The 15213-nt window shown below is 42.0% G+C and overlaps 1 protein-coding gene across 1 annotated transcript in view; it reads right to left on the bottom strand.

Annotated features, from left to right (window-relative positions):
* Positions 1–11606, bottom strand: part of LOC143542426 (putative phospholipid-transporting ATPase 4) — a 31646-nt gene extending 20040 nt beyond the window's left edge. The window contains exons 1-8 of the mRNA XM_077035013.1: positions 11527–11606; positions 8889–10713; positions 8469–8579; positions 7878–8154; positions 6969–7057; positions 6486–6570; positions 5956–6165; positions 5177–5302 (exon numbers count right to left, since the gene is read on the bottom strand). Of these exons, the coding sequence (XP_076891128.1) occupies positions 5177–5302; positions 5956–6165; positions 6486–6570; positions 6969–7057; positions 7878–8154; positions 8469–8579; positions 8889–10666 (2676 nt within the window). The 5' untranslated portion in view covers positions 10667–10713; positions 11527–11606. The remainder of the gene's footprint in view (positions 1–5176; positions 5303–5955; positions 6166–6485; positions 6571–6968; positions 7058–7877; positions 8155–8468; positions 8580–8888; positions 10714–11526) is intronic.
* Positions 11607–15213: the final 3607 nt, after the last annotated feature.

Genomic DNA, 15213 nt, shown 5'->3' on the forward strand with positions numbered 1-15213 from the left:
ATTCTTTATTTCAACTTGAATATTACAAACATTGCTGGGTATATACCCGCATACAAAAGAAGTAAGAGCAAATATCTACGCTAGTGGTGGAAAGGGATCTTTTGGATCATGCTTCAGGACCACTTCCACTTGGACCCGCACCATCAGCAGAGCAGGACGGTTCAAGGAAAGCTCTAAGGACAGCAAGCCCATCATCAGCAGCAGCAATTTCATTTACCTTCTCCACCACCGGATGCGGGAAGGCAGCATAATGGTTCACTGCTTGGTCATAAATAGTTTCGGTATCCGCATTATACAGAGGGAAGTTGGAAGGCGGAACGCCTTTCTCAGCAAACCCTAGACCAAGCAGGAAGCCGGTCCGTTCCCCATCCTCATGAGAAGCGTCGAGGGCTGCGGTCATAGCATCATCGTAAGAGGTCTCTGAAAAGACCCGACGCACAACCTACAAAGAAAACACAAGTATTAGAACCTTTTCTAACAAAAGAAAAGCGTAAAGATAAAACTAAACATACCTGAGGCAACGCTTCTCGAAGAAGCCATTGAAGGGCAGCTTGAGCTTCGTTATGGGCGCGTTCGGCTTCGCTCTTGTTAAGGTTGGCAAGTAAAACTTCCTTTGCGGCAGCCTCTTCGACGCCCTTAAGCTTCCGCTCGGTGTGGTCAAGCAACCCCCTCTGGTCCAGGATTTCCTGGAGTTTCTTGGCATCTTCCATTGCCAAGGCATCATGAGCGCGTTGGAGAGCCTCTAATTTGACCTTGAGCTCCTCATTCTCCACACGCAAAGGCTCAGCAACGGCTTCAGCCTTGGCAGCCCTCTCGGTTGCGTTTCGCGCAGTCTCCCTGGCCAGCCGAAGCTGTTCATTCACAGCTTGGGCAGCCTTGGAGCGGGCCTCGAGTCGCGCCTGAACTTCAACCTCGAGGGCCTTGAAGGCCTTCTCCTTGTCGGCGGCAGCTGCCGCCAGCTGTTGGTTCTCCTCCCGAAGAGCACGCGCCTCAGATACGTCCTTGGCGCGAGCTGCTTTCAACTTGTCGTTTTCACGACAAAGCAGCTCGACGCGCGGCTGCATCCGGGCTTGGAGAACCCGAAGCTCATTGGTTAGCCTACCCTCCTGGTAGCTAGCCATGGCCTCCCCCAACGCACCATGAGGAGCAGCGTGGCGAGCCCAGTCCACGCACTCCACAGGGGTACGAAGGGTTGTTCCTCGGCGTATGTTCCATCGCAGAACATACACTTCATTGGAATCCGACACTGCAAAAGAAACAAAGGCAGTAAGGAAAAGATGATAAAAATCAAGGGAAAAAGAAAGGAACCCCACGCACCTGTAGGGTCAATGACAGGCCGATAGCCACCAAACCCATCACCTGAACCTAAAGGAAATCCATCCAACAGGTCAGGCAGACGGGAAGGTGGCAAAGATCGGCGGGAAGCCCTGCGCGTACCTGATGGTCCGGCCATCGGTGCCGGTGGCGCGGGCATGGTGGCAGCCGCCGTGGTCGCCGTTGTTGTCGCCGCCGTGGTCGCCGCCTCGTAGTCAGCAGCAGCAGTAACCGCCGGCTCTGTGAAGGATGCTGTAAAAATCGCACTCACGGCCGGCGGTGACGTCATCTCAGCTGGAACAGTCTGCTCAGGAGCAACTGAACCAGCGGAAGCAGGCGCGGTCACCTGGGTCGACGCCTCAGGTAGGCTGACCAAGCCTACCGTCATTGGCGGAAGGGTACTCCTCTGCGCTTCACCCCGGAATGCGTCAACATCCACGCCTGCACAAAGAAGAAAGTGTTAGATAAATTTATAGTGATAAATCTACAAAGAAAGAAACTATGATTGTACTTACGGGTTTTCTTGACCCTGAACGTACGGACGGGCGGGGAGGAACCCGATGGAGCCGGCCTCTTGGTACCGATCACCGTCATCGTCGCTGGATCTCCGGAGGTAACAGTCGTAGCCTCCGGAGCAGTGGTCTCCTCACCACCGGGGTTCCCCGCCACCTCTTCATTATCTGACTCGGAGTCAGATAAAATCACCGGATCAGCTGTGGAGGCCTTCTCCTTCCCTTTCCCGCCGGCAACCCTCTTCTTCCGCACCAACGGAGGAGCATCTGAGGATTCCTCAGAAGACAGGTCGTTAATTCCAGCAGCGGGTACAGCATTGAGGGATTGAGGAAAGAATATCGCCTTACCTGGCCGCCGGTGGCTCAGGATCTCGTGGCCCAGCGGATAGACCTCCACAAACCGATCCGCCGTTTGCTCCAGGATGGGCAACTCGCCCTCGTCCAGAGCACGAGTACCCATCCGCGCGGGACCGTCGGTTTCCCGCGGGTACAGAAGCGACTCCAAATCATTTCCCTCTGAAAGAAAAGAAACAGTTAGAAGACAAACTCGTATAAAAAAGAAAGACAAGACATACCATAGGGAATAGAGTTCAAACCATATTCCAGAAGGATGGGAACCTGAGACGCATTCTTCCACACCCGGCTCATCCCTAACATGACCATCCCGGACTCCGCAAACCGGTAAACCGGAGATTGGACCCGGGATATCTTCGAAAACCATTCCGCCTCCTGGTAATTGGGGGCGTAAAGGCTTGGTATCGCTTGGCCATTTTTAAACTTCATGGCAAGGGGGACGGCGCGGGCAGAAATGTAGAAGAATTCCTGCTTCCACGCGCGAAGACTGCGCTCGGTGTCGCAAATCTTCAGACCCTTAATACGGGTCGTCAGGGTGTACCACCCCTGGATGCACCTCCAGGTATAGAAGGTCATCAGGCGGTCCACATGGGGCTCGATGCCCAAAATGTGGCACACCCACTCAAAATGGCGAATCTTGGCGATCGCCATGGTGCAGCTCGGTCAAATGAACACCGTGCCTCTCAAGGACACGGTAAACAAATTTTGTCAATGGGAATCTAAGATTCCCATAGACAAAAAATGCAGCATAAACCCCGATCTTGCCTCTGGGGGCATCGTACACGGTCTGGTGGGATTCAGGAAACTCAGGCTCGAGGGGATCGAGCATGAACTTCCTGACAACATACCGGTACTGATCGCCGGGCAGAGCACACTGGCACTCGCCAGCAGTACTCCTGTCGTCGGCCACAGCTTCAGCATCACGTGAAGACATCTTGCAGAGGAAGAAGAAAACGATTTCGAGAGAATGCTCGATTAAATAAAGGAGTATTCGCCGGAAATCGCCTTAAAGATGAAGAGAAGAATGAAAAGTGTGAATTGCAAATAACCCTCTCCCCCTTTATATAGTAATCGCAATTAATGCGGTGAATTTAATGCGGAGGAGAGAGAAATCGAAGGTGCAATAAAACTATGACACGTGGCAAAAAGCAAGCTGGCAACAGCTGTTGACAGGACGCGTGCCAGTAATTTCGCGGCCACGCGCCCGAAAAATCGTGCCCACGCGCCTAAAAAAGCGACTGGAATGACCATGTTCTGTCACGTCACCATAACTTCCTGCACGTCCTGACACAGTCAGAAGAAACCGCCGCACGACGTTTCAGATGTCTGGACCGTTCTTATCCTTACCAACCTTTCGAATTTCAAAATTCAAAATTCAAAAAGATTCAAAAGTAAGCGGGAAAATACCCCTTACCTTGGCAACCAAGTAACCATAAGACGGATGCGGGTACAGTGTTCAGGCAAAACCCTTCACATACCTAGCACCCGCAGGGAATTGACGCCAGAGGTACCTTGAAAATAAAGTAACTGTAAGACGAGCGCGGGTACAGTGTTAAGGCAAAACCCTTCACATACCTAGCGCTCCGCAGGGAATTGAAACCAAGAAGGATCTTTTGGGCAATGCTTGTGGAAACGGAAATAACATCCCCGCATAGCGGGAACGTCGAGAAATACATTGTTTTGAGGCTCCAGGATGGAATTGGTGGTTTAAACATAATTGATCACTATGTTCAAAACCACTAAAACCTCAAGGAGAATCCACACAAGTGAGACTCAACGCTCCTGACTTGCGAGAAGGTTACATACCTACCCGCATCATACCCAAAGATCAAGCAAAAAAAAAATCGGGAATTTTTGCAAGTGACATTAGGAAATCCGCGGGAAGAATCCCCACGGAGAACCTTAAAACTAAACCTTTTCAAAACCCCTTGCTTAAAGTCCAAAAGTTCACCTCACTTTATTGAACATTCGTGAGAAGAACATTGGACTGGGGGGACTTGAAGAGGTAGGTCCCAGCAGAGCCCAGTTGGTCCCGCAAGACTCACCTCGAACAGGGACGTCGGCGCAAAGACCATCTGCTCCCGCAGGACCCACCATGCTCATAGAACCTTACGCGCAGTACGCAAGCTGTACACGCAGGGAAAGCCTCCCAATGGTGAAGTACCCCGCCTGTTCCCGCAATTGCGGATACAAGCCATCAGGGAAGGCTACCCGCAGACAGCAGGGCTACACGCACAAGACAATAGATACTTCAGTAGTCACATGAAGGAATGAGCAAGGCAGGAACAATCCCGCCTAAATGAGCCAGTCTGTATGATTCTGAAAGATCTTTTGTACTATACCTACCAAGGTATGGATAGGACAGATGATCTGACCAGAACAACCCATGAGCCAATCACAGGGTGACAGCTCACCGACAACAGTGCGAGGAGGAGCACCCTCTAGTACTGTTTGTCACTATTAGCCGCTGCCTACTCACCAACCCTTACTGTGGGACATGCGCAGCCTACAGTTGGTGGAATAGTGTTACTATTGGCCGTAACCTTTTCACCAACCAGCATGGCCTGCGTACAATCCACAGTAGGTGGGACGTGCATAATCTACAGTTGGTGGAATAGTGCAGCCGACTTTGTCACTGTTGGCCGTAACCTACCCACCAACCAGTATGGCCTGTGCATAGTCCACTGTTGGTAGAACAGGAATACTATTCAGCCGGCTGTACCTGCTTGGAAACCTACCTTCGGCTATAAATACTCCAACATCTCGGAATGGTAAGATCATCTGCTATCCAGTTATCTAGCAATCTCTTAATATACACTTATATTCAGAGCAACCTAGTCTGATTCTCACGCCGGAGGGTGGTCACAAGGAGGAACCCCCCCCCCCTTCTCAGTGACGAGCTTACGGTGTTTGTTTTGCAGGTCTCCTGAAGAACAGCCTTCTCAGCTAGACCTCATCCGTGGGAAACATTACTTAACCCCCAGATTATCTATAACCTGCATTCCTTCAACACCACTAATTCCAACACCAATATCGGCTTCTTGAATCATTCCAACATCATTTGCACCATCTCCGATTGCTAAAGTCGTTTTCCCCGTGCCTTCTTTCATCAATCTTGTAACCTAATGCCAAAACAGTAATAAAAAATTAAGAATATAATATTTCAAATGAAACCAAAAAAAAAGTGACCAGAACAGAGGTCACTAATGCTATGTTTTATTGCTAAGAAGGTCAAACTGGTAAATATTAGAGGTGGCAGTTGAATGTATATGGGTCGATTTGGGCTGCATTTTTATCTAAGGGCCAAAATATAAAGAAAAAGAAATGTTAGCTAAAATGGAATCGTAAATTGTTTTATTTGCAATCGTAACTGTCACACAAATTATAATTAAAAACTGAAAATTGTACAAAAAAATGTTTATTCCTGGTAAAACCAGCCTGGCGCATTTCTACCCATGCAAAAGTAATGTTGTTTTTGTAAAATAATTAAGGCATTAAGTACTTATAAAGTATTTTTAAATAAGGACACATAAAAAAAGGTGTTTCTAAAAGAATGTGCAAAAAATGTTTCGTGGGTCAACCCAACCTGATCTGATTTGACCCGATTTTGTTTTGAAGTGTTACATAACCTGACTGACCCACCCATTTTGGCGCCTCAAAGTTAAAAAACCTTAGAAATAACCGAAATTGTTTGCGGGTCAACACAACCCGGTCCAGGCTCTTTCCACCCAAACTTTTTTTGACACATTACCGTGTCTATGTTAAATGATCTTACCATAGCCTTTTGCTTGGGAGAAACACGACAGCATATAACAGAAGCACAATCAACTGCTAAATTCAAGAATTCACGCTTTAAATCTTCCTCCAAAGCATAAGTTAACGTCTTTCCATCAATAATCAATGCAAATGCAGCATGTGGGTCCTTTTCAAGCTTTATCATTTGAGATGCATTAGCAATTTGGATTTCAATTTTCTCCTTTACAGCCTGATCATAACATAATAAAAATAAACAACAATAATAATAATAATAATAAACCGATTTCCATAAATGAAATTAAAGTTGCAAATTTTAACTGAATTAGTTTCATAAATATCCTTCTAAATATTATATTACTTTCAAAATATCATGTTTACCCTGCTGAAATATATCATATTTACCCTTTTGACAGCCTGATCAGTAACAAAATAATATTAACTGACTGCACTATGCATAAAGTGACATTAAATGTTGGCTTTTTTTTAACTAGCTATGTAGTTTTAAATAAAACTGTGAAGTGCCTTAATTTAATAACAATAATGAAGTACCTCTTTGGAATCTTGGTTTAACGTGTCAACATTCGTTGATATACATATTTGCTTCATGCCCTGCCGAAGCAAACTGCATGCAAACCTGCACAAAGTAATCATTGCAATTTGAAAAATCGATATAAAATAATTTGATAATTTAACATTTATCGCAATTATTAGTTTTCTTGCAATAACTTCCTACATTCGTCTCCAAACCTGATTAGTTTTTCATTGTTCATTCCAAATAACCACCAAAACTATAATTACTTTTAGACAAGGGGCAATTTCATAGTGTGTTTCAACATGCATGTACTTCTAAATATTCAAATTTCTAAAACATAAGCTAAATTTCAAAATATCATATTTACATTTAGAAACCGAAAAGGCATCATATGAAATTTTGACTTTTAAAAAGATTCATATGAAATTAATCCTTCACACAAATACTCAAAAAACGACTTTCATTCACAATAATCAAGTTAAAAGGGTGAGAGACATTACCCTATGTTGATTGCAGTTTCCATTTTGTCGCCTGTTAATACCCATATCTTAAGACCAGCTTGTGCTAATTTGTCGATACACTGAGGCACCTATACAAGTAAAACAAATTAAACTAACAAAATAATAAAAAGTAATGACATAATGATAAGAATTATAGAGGCAGCAATTTCAACCAATTTACTTACGAATGGGTCGATATAGTTATGGTTTATCTCTATATTGTCTTTTATTCATTATACTTAGATTCTTATTCATTCTTATTACTTGTGAAAAAGATCTAAAATATGGACAAAAGTGTTGTTGGCCAACCTGACCCAACCCAACCCAAATCAAAGAATGGTAGGTTTTGACACTCACCCAACTCGTTTTGGCCCAAACAAAAAACCTTATTACCCAAAGAAATAGACCTTTCAACCCAACCCGTTTCAGACCAAACCCAACAAAAACCCAGTCCTGAAAATGAAAGTGATCCACTCAATCTGACCTTGACCTGACCCGAATCAAAGAATTCCAGGTTCTGACTTTTACCCAACTCACTTTGGCCCAAACCAAAAAACTGCCCACTTTTTGACCTGTTACACAAGCCACCCGACCAAATTAAAGAGTGAGCCTTTTCGACCCGTTTACCTGACCCAAATTAAAGAACGAACCATTTCGACACGCTTATCCAACCCACCTGAACCAAGTTAAAGAATGACTGTTTGACCCTGACGAAGCCTGTTTCAACCCCGAACCCAAAAGAACCACCCATTTTGACCCGTTACACAACACGCTGACCCAAATCAAAGAACAGGCCTTTCAATAGAGCCAACCTGTGTCAACCCAAACCCAAAAATACAGTCTTGACCGTTACCCAACCAGCCCATTCTGTCACCTCTCACTAAAAACTGTAAATTTCTCATTCGATACCCCTTGCTGCAGTTTATCTTCCACAGCAGTTGCACCCACAAGAATCAAATCTTTTTCCATCATGTCAGAAACCCGTTCAAGCATTGCCTCCCTGTCACCACCGATTGCAGTTTTTGCTTTTATAAAATCTTCATTCCATGATTTGTATTCTGATTCTTCAAGTTTCTTGTAAGCAAGTGCAAGTGTACGTAAACCGGCTTCCCCATAATCATTTAAATGCTTCGTAGTGGCCGCCTCAAACCTTCTTCCGTTTTTGGATAAACGCTCAAAGATTATGCTACAAAAAAAGCAGAAAAATGTATGATATATATATATAGGGGAAAGTTAACATACAAATAAAATTAACATGCTAATTGCGAGAATCAAATAGAGTAATTATATATACAAGTAAAGTAATTATGAAATTAAATCATAGAGTTATTATGTAATTACTCTATGATTTAATTACATGATTACTCTACATATATATATAATTACTCTACTTGATTCTCACAATTAGCGCGTTAATTTCATTTGTATTTGATCCAAGCCCTATATATATATGCATACACGTGTGTATGTGTGTGTTGAAAATGAGAACCAGAAACCGACCTGTCTGCGCCTTTGCACAATAAAAGAATCTGCCCAGTCTCGTCCTGAACAATAACAGACATCCGTTTTCTTTTACTCGTAAAATCCAAAAGATTTAGAAGTTTGAACTCCCTGTAAAGAAGAATTTGCAAATTAAATAATATCACAAGTGATTACAACTAAAATAGCAACAAGTCAAAATGGGTCATGTTGACTCGCTTACAGTTTTTCTCCTCTTTTAACATTTTACAGATAAAATAGTTATCTAATTTTTTAATATAAAGAAACTATGGTGTTGCATTTTGGGCAACTTTCTACCGTGTGACCACAGCCAATTTGACCCGTTTTCCAACAAACTGACCCGTTTTGCATCAACAGTTCAAATTTGTAATGTCTTAACAAAGTTATGCATCTAACATTAATATAATCAAAAGCACAAACCTTTCAACAAATTCTTGAGAAGAAGGATTCTTCTCACGAACAAATATGCTCGATTGCGTTCTTCTACAAAATTCGAACCCAAATTCTCTTGCAGCCACAAGAAACGCACCTTCATCAGGCGATTCAGCCTCATAACTATAACTATCATTTTCTTCATTAAACTCAGGAATCGCAGTGTGACAAAGCGCAAGAACCCTAAAAAACAATATAACATCCGGATTCGCCTCGTGGGCCCAATTCCCATTCATTAACCGATCATCATCAAAACTAAAACCCTTTATCACCTTTCTCAAACTATCTTTAGAACCTTTTATCACCTCTAACTCGATTTCTGACCCGTTTTGTCCACTAGACCTTGCGAAATGACCGTCATGCCCTTCAAGATCCATAGCCATTTGATTGGCGGCCGCCAGCTCGACTTCACTCGATTGTATGCCATAAGGGACCCCTGCAATCGAGCATTTTAAAAAATCCATTTGATTACAAGTTAAAGTCCCAGTTTTATCTGATAAAATCGTGTCCACCATCCCTAACTCTTCGTTTAAGTTTGATGTGCGGGCTTGAGCAGGAGTACCAGTTTCTTCATCATACATGTTCAAATCATGATTTATAAAAACCGCTTGTAAAACCTTCACGAGCTCTATGGAAACATAAAGTGAGATCGGTATCAAATACCCGTAAAGAATTAAAGCCGTAATCCAATGATAAAACCCCGATAGTGAAGCGTTATCAGGATCATATATCTTGTGTTCATCCGGGGTCCACAGGTACCACCATCTTCGCATTTCTTTTTTTGCCTTGAGGGCAAAACCTGTTGAGCTTATTAATGAAATCAACACCAAAAGGGTGAAAAGGACATATATAATTTTATCCATTTGTTTCTCGATTGTACTCCTTTTTGAAGGGGATTTTGTAGCATTTTGCATCACTTTACTATCATGGCCCGAAAATATCACAACCCCGTAAACATGGCCTGTGTTTCTAAGCTTTGAATCACGAAGCAATATATGACTAGGATCGAGCGGGTACAGCTGTCGTTCAAATTCTAAATTCCCAACAAACGTATAAAGATTCGGGTTCGGGTCCTCACATTTAATCGTTGCTTTAAAATCTTTAAACATGAAGTCATCATCTAAAGATAAAGTTGTTTCTAAAGATCTTTTAACTTTTAAATTCGTCTCACCGTCCAAATTCATAGTTTCAACATAACAAATCCCGTCTTCATAACTCGACGACAATAACAACAAATCCGCAGGAAAAAACTGATCTTTTTCCACTTTTACCACATCCCCAACGCGTAAATTCATCCATGGTTTTAAAGAAAACACACCATCCCCGTTATGAACCCTAACTTTCCTCATATTTACCTTCATGTCCTGCATGAACCGGTGCCAGTTTTCAACCGCTTCTTTAGCCATACTGAGCCCGATAACAAAAGCTAACGGTGCCATCATGCTATAAGGCGAAAAGGGTGAAACGGGTGTGAATGATAGGCATGCAGCTAAGAGAAAATACACATTTGCGACGCGTCTAAATTGCTCAAAGAGGGCTTTTGGTAAAAAGGTGATTATGTTATACTTTGTGGTTGATATGTAATTCTTGCGATATTTGAGTGGCTTCTTTTGGTGTAAATGTGGTTGGTTACAACAAACATGTCGAGAAAAACCGGGCCCGCGAAACTGATGCGGTTCATCTGTTGAGTCGACGGGTGGTCTTATGCATCCGAATGTGTAAAGACTACTTCTTTTAAGCTTGGCCCGTATTCTCCCGTGAGCCATTATTGTATTAATTTCTCATAAGAACACCAAGCCCACAACTCAAAAACCTGTGTAAATATAATTTAATTAATCAAATAGAAAAAATCTTAATTCTCTAACCAAAATAGAATACAGTCATAAACAAAGCGTAAAATAGTTACAGAAATAATAAACTTAAATGATTGTTCTAGAGCATTAGAATTAATAACTTCTTAGGAATTACCTCGTTTCAAATTAGACAATAACATGCTGATTTAGTAAATATGATTCTTTAATCAAACTGCAAAATCTCTAGTTATTTACTTTTAACCTAAAAATACAATATACAATCATACAAGAATTTTTCATCTTATAGAATCTTATAGAAGGAATGCAAAGACATAAATAATATTAAAACTCCCAATTGATGTCTAAGCATGTTTGAATCACACTATTTGTAAGTTATTAGATTCATATTCAACCAAACTAGGATTTTGCATAATCTGAAAATTGAAAGCAACAGAAGCTTCTTTAACCCTAAAAAAACTAATTCTGTTTACCAAATTCAAAAATCCCAATTAGTGTATAATCAAGTTCTTTGCTTGATTAACAGAATCAATATACATTTACCAAAAGGGGTTCATCTTCAAATTACCTTACATGTTAATTCAGTATTAATAACACAAATCAATTATGCTAATCCCAACTAGGGAAAAAGAGATCTGTTTCTAAAAATGTATCAGCTTAAATAAAATCAAGAATCAAGAGAAGAATATGCAATATCCATGACATTAATTCAAAATCTTGAAACCCATTAACCAAAACACGAATTTATTAAGAAACCCCAGATCGTTAATTACTTAATTACAATTAAGAAGCGGTGGAAATCATAATAAGGGTACCTTAAAATCAGAAATTGAAGCAGACCCAGATGAGATCACAGAATGCCAGCTGGGAATCTGAGTGAAGAAGAAGAAGACAATAATAATAATAAATAGTAATAAAGAAAACCGAAACCCTGTTTTGTTGTTTTCGTCTGAAATCAAATCAAATCAATTCAAGAATGTTTCACACACTATATTGCGGGCGACTACTGCCCCTAAATTCTAGTTTTAATAAATTAATTTAATTTAATAATAACACTCAACGCCATTTGTGTTTATAAATAGACAATTCTGGCAGACGGTACGCGTTTTGTTACTAGTTTGTAAGAGTTAAATCTAATATGATCTCAAACTTGACTCGTTTTAAACACGAAATGTATTTGGGTATTATTATTTAAATAATAATTATTGATATCATTACTAAATATGTATTATTATATGTATTGAATGTAGTGAATTAAATATGTATTAATAAATAATATACGTTAATTATTAGTGTTTTTGAATCAAATGTTGTATTATATGTATCAAATGTTATAAAACTCTTAAACTTAAAATGTTCTTAAACTGCCACTCTCAAATATTTTATAATGTAGTATAGATAATTAAATTTTTATAATTCAAACCATGACTAATTGATTAATAACTATTTTTATCACTAATTTAACTGGTGATACTTTTAATTAGGTCGTCAAATTCAATCACTATTTCTACGAATAGTTCCAAAACAAATAAATAAAAGTTAGAAACAGATGTTTAGTTATTGAAATCCAACTTGTCATGTATATATTTTTATTTTTATCGAGTAAAATTAATTTACTTACTGGAATTATATATTATTATTTTTATTAAAGTTAAGATATACTTTTATTTAATGTTAACTGACGTAATCTTTGGCATGGTGGGTTTAACAAGTCAAGGTTGCAGCTTCATACTTACTCCATGTGCGTGTAGTTGGGTTTCAAATGATAAGGATATGGGTGATCCTTTCATGGATGCACGAATAAAACTTTAAAAGAAATATATGATTTACGATATTGTCTAAGCCGAATAAAATAAAATTCTACCATGTTTCATTTTATTAACCGGTCTAGTTTCCAAAATTGAAAATACTCAAAATTACCAACTTGTAATCTCTAAAGTGTAACTAAATGGTTATGATACCAAGAGTTTGAACGACATACAAGATACTTGATTACTCGGGTACGAGTTCTATAGTAGAAAAATAAAAGTATTTTGTAACTTTGCACATATAAAATGATAAGTAGTTTGTTGAGCCGATTAATTGGATTGATTTCAAATTATGACTTTAATAGCATAAGATTTCACTTAAATTAAACCAATGAACTAAGTTGCAGCATAGCATGTTTTCAATTAATGTTGTTATGGTGGGTTGGGGGTGGGTAAGTGGGAGTGTGGGCCCCACAACGAGGGATCCCACTCATTTCAAAACGGATTTTCTAGAGACACCGCTCAATTGCTAAAACACCGGTCTGTACGTCGCGTATAGATCTATACGCGGCGTATGAGTTGGTGTTTCTAGAAAATCCAACCAATTTTGTTTTATTATGTTTTTTTTTGTTTTTTTTCTTTGTTATTTTGTTATTATTATTATTATCATTATATATTAATTATTTATTTATTTATTATTTAATATCCTTTCGGTGAAAAACAGTTAACACATATATATACCAATAATCATTGTTATATCTGTACAAATATAAGAAAAGACGACAACTAGAACATAAAATCTACGTGAAGTCCCCCATGTCCATGCCCATGTCGTTGTCGTAGCCCACGAGCCCCCCGAACGTGTCGCCAACGTCGACGTCGTCCTCTCTCCTGTGCCTCGGCCCCGAACCGTCCGGGGCATCCACGTCGTCGCCCCGTCCGCGTCTCACGCCAGACGTGCTCGCCTCGTGGTCAAAACTAGGGGTGGTGGCGGCGGCGGTGGCGGTGGCACGGTGTACTGCTGTCCAGACAGCTCCGCTACCCGACTGCCAACAAGTCAGTCGATCTGGCGCGACATCTGGCTCATCCGCCAGTCAATCTGGCGCGACATCCACCTCATCTCCAACTCTAGGGCCTCCAACCTAGCGTCGGTGGCGGGACCTAAACGCACCGCGCGATATGTGCATGGAACGTGCTGCGTCGGCCCCTAACAACAAAACCACAGAAATACGTTTAATACGAAGTCGAATTAAAATAAACGATAAAACGTCAATATATTAAAACGTACATGAGATGTGCCTGGATCCTCACGTCCGGCACCACCATCGTCCGAATCCCCGCCGGCCCCCTCCCCCGCGTCGACAGGCTCATGGACAAGCTCCACCTCCGGTGCCGCTAGCGGGGGGAGGCTCGACTAAAGGCGCCGGGACGTAAGGCACACGTGCCCCCGCCCCCGCCACCAGTCGGTCCTGTGGGCCGTTGGGCCCGGGGAACGAACGCACAATGTGCATGCCGCCGCAACAGAGGCGGTCCAGCGGGCTGGGAGTGGTCGGAGTGATACACAGGCCGTCCACCAGGGCTCCATGGCCCAGAGATATCGCAAGCTGGGTGACGTACCCACCACCCATCAAGGACCCTCTTCCTTGCCTTAACTGGTAACCGACAAAATAGTCTACAAAACCCCTAGTGAGGTTGCAGTGCCTGTGAGTCAGCAGACACCTAAAAAAAACAGGTCGCGCAGGCTGCAGTGCTCTGCGCCCTGATTGCGACCCGCAATGGACATCGCAATCAGCCTGTGAAGGTACCTGTGTAATATAAGATAATATAATTTATTAACAACAACAATAATAGTAATATAATGTTATATTCTATTATAATATAATATAATATAATATAATATAATATATTATATTATAATATAATATTATATTATTAATATATTACGTTATACTAAACAATAGAATACATTTTAAGAACGTACCTGTGCAGTGGGTCCCTAATAGCCGAGACCTTGGAACTGGTGTCCAGGGTCCTATCCCCGAAGTCATGATCGCTGATGGCTCGCCACCATACCCGCAGCTCGTCCTCCGGCATCTGGTGCATGCTCTCCATGTATATCGGGCTGCGTACCTCCTGCGCGGTGTATAAGCCCAGAGCAACCGCGAACTCCTCCATCGAGAGATGGACGTCATGCCCGAACATGCGGAAGTAAACCTACGACTGTGTCGTATCGGCGCCTGGCACCCTCATCTGAATCTCTGGCGTACCAGGCGCGCGGGGCCTGCAATAATATAATATAATATATTAAAAACATAACAATGTGGAGTAAACTTACGTAACGCGTATCGTGCAGTAAACCTCCAGTTTCAGCTCCCGGTGGACTGATAGTGGCATAATGAAGCATCGGCTCCAGGGCGTATCCTGTCCAATGTACTCAGCCGCCCGTTGGTGCGCGTCACAAGACTCCAAAAACGACCAGGATATAATCGTGTTGGGAAACGGGTGCATCTGGCGTAGGCGAATGTATCGTGTGTGGGCGGGAGAACGCTCATCAAACTGCACATAAGGGTAGGTGAGCAACACGTGCCCTCGGGGGGTCCGCGGCCCCGCCCCTGGCCCTGGCCCCGGCCCCGGCCACGGACATAGCCCTGGCCCCACCCCACCTACTCGAGCTCGGCCTCAATCTCGTCGTCCACGGACTATAATAATAACAAATAATAATAATAATAATAATAATAATAATAAATACTAATA

This window comes from Bidens hawaiensis, unplaced genomic scaffold, assembly GCF_021521415.1.
Source record: "Bidens hawaiensis isolate Kalapana, Puna unplaced genomic scaffold, B.hawaiensis_p1.1 tig00012838_1, whole genome shotgun sequence".
NCBI classification, from domain to species: Eukaryota; Viridiplantae; Streptophyta; class Magnoliopsida; order Asterales; family Asteraceae; genus Bidens; species Bidens hawaiensis.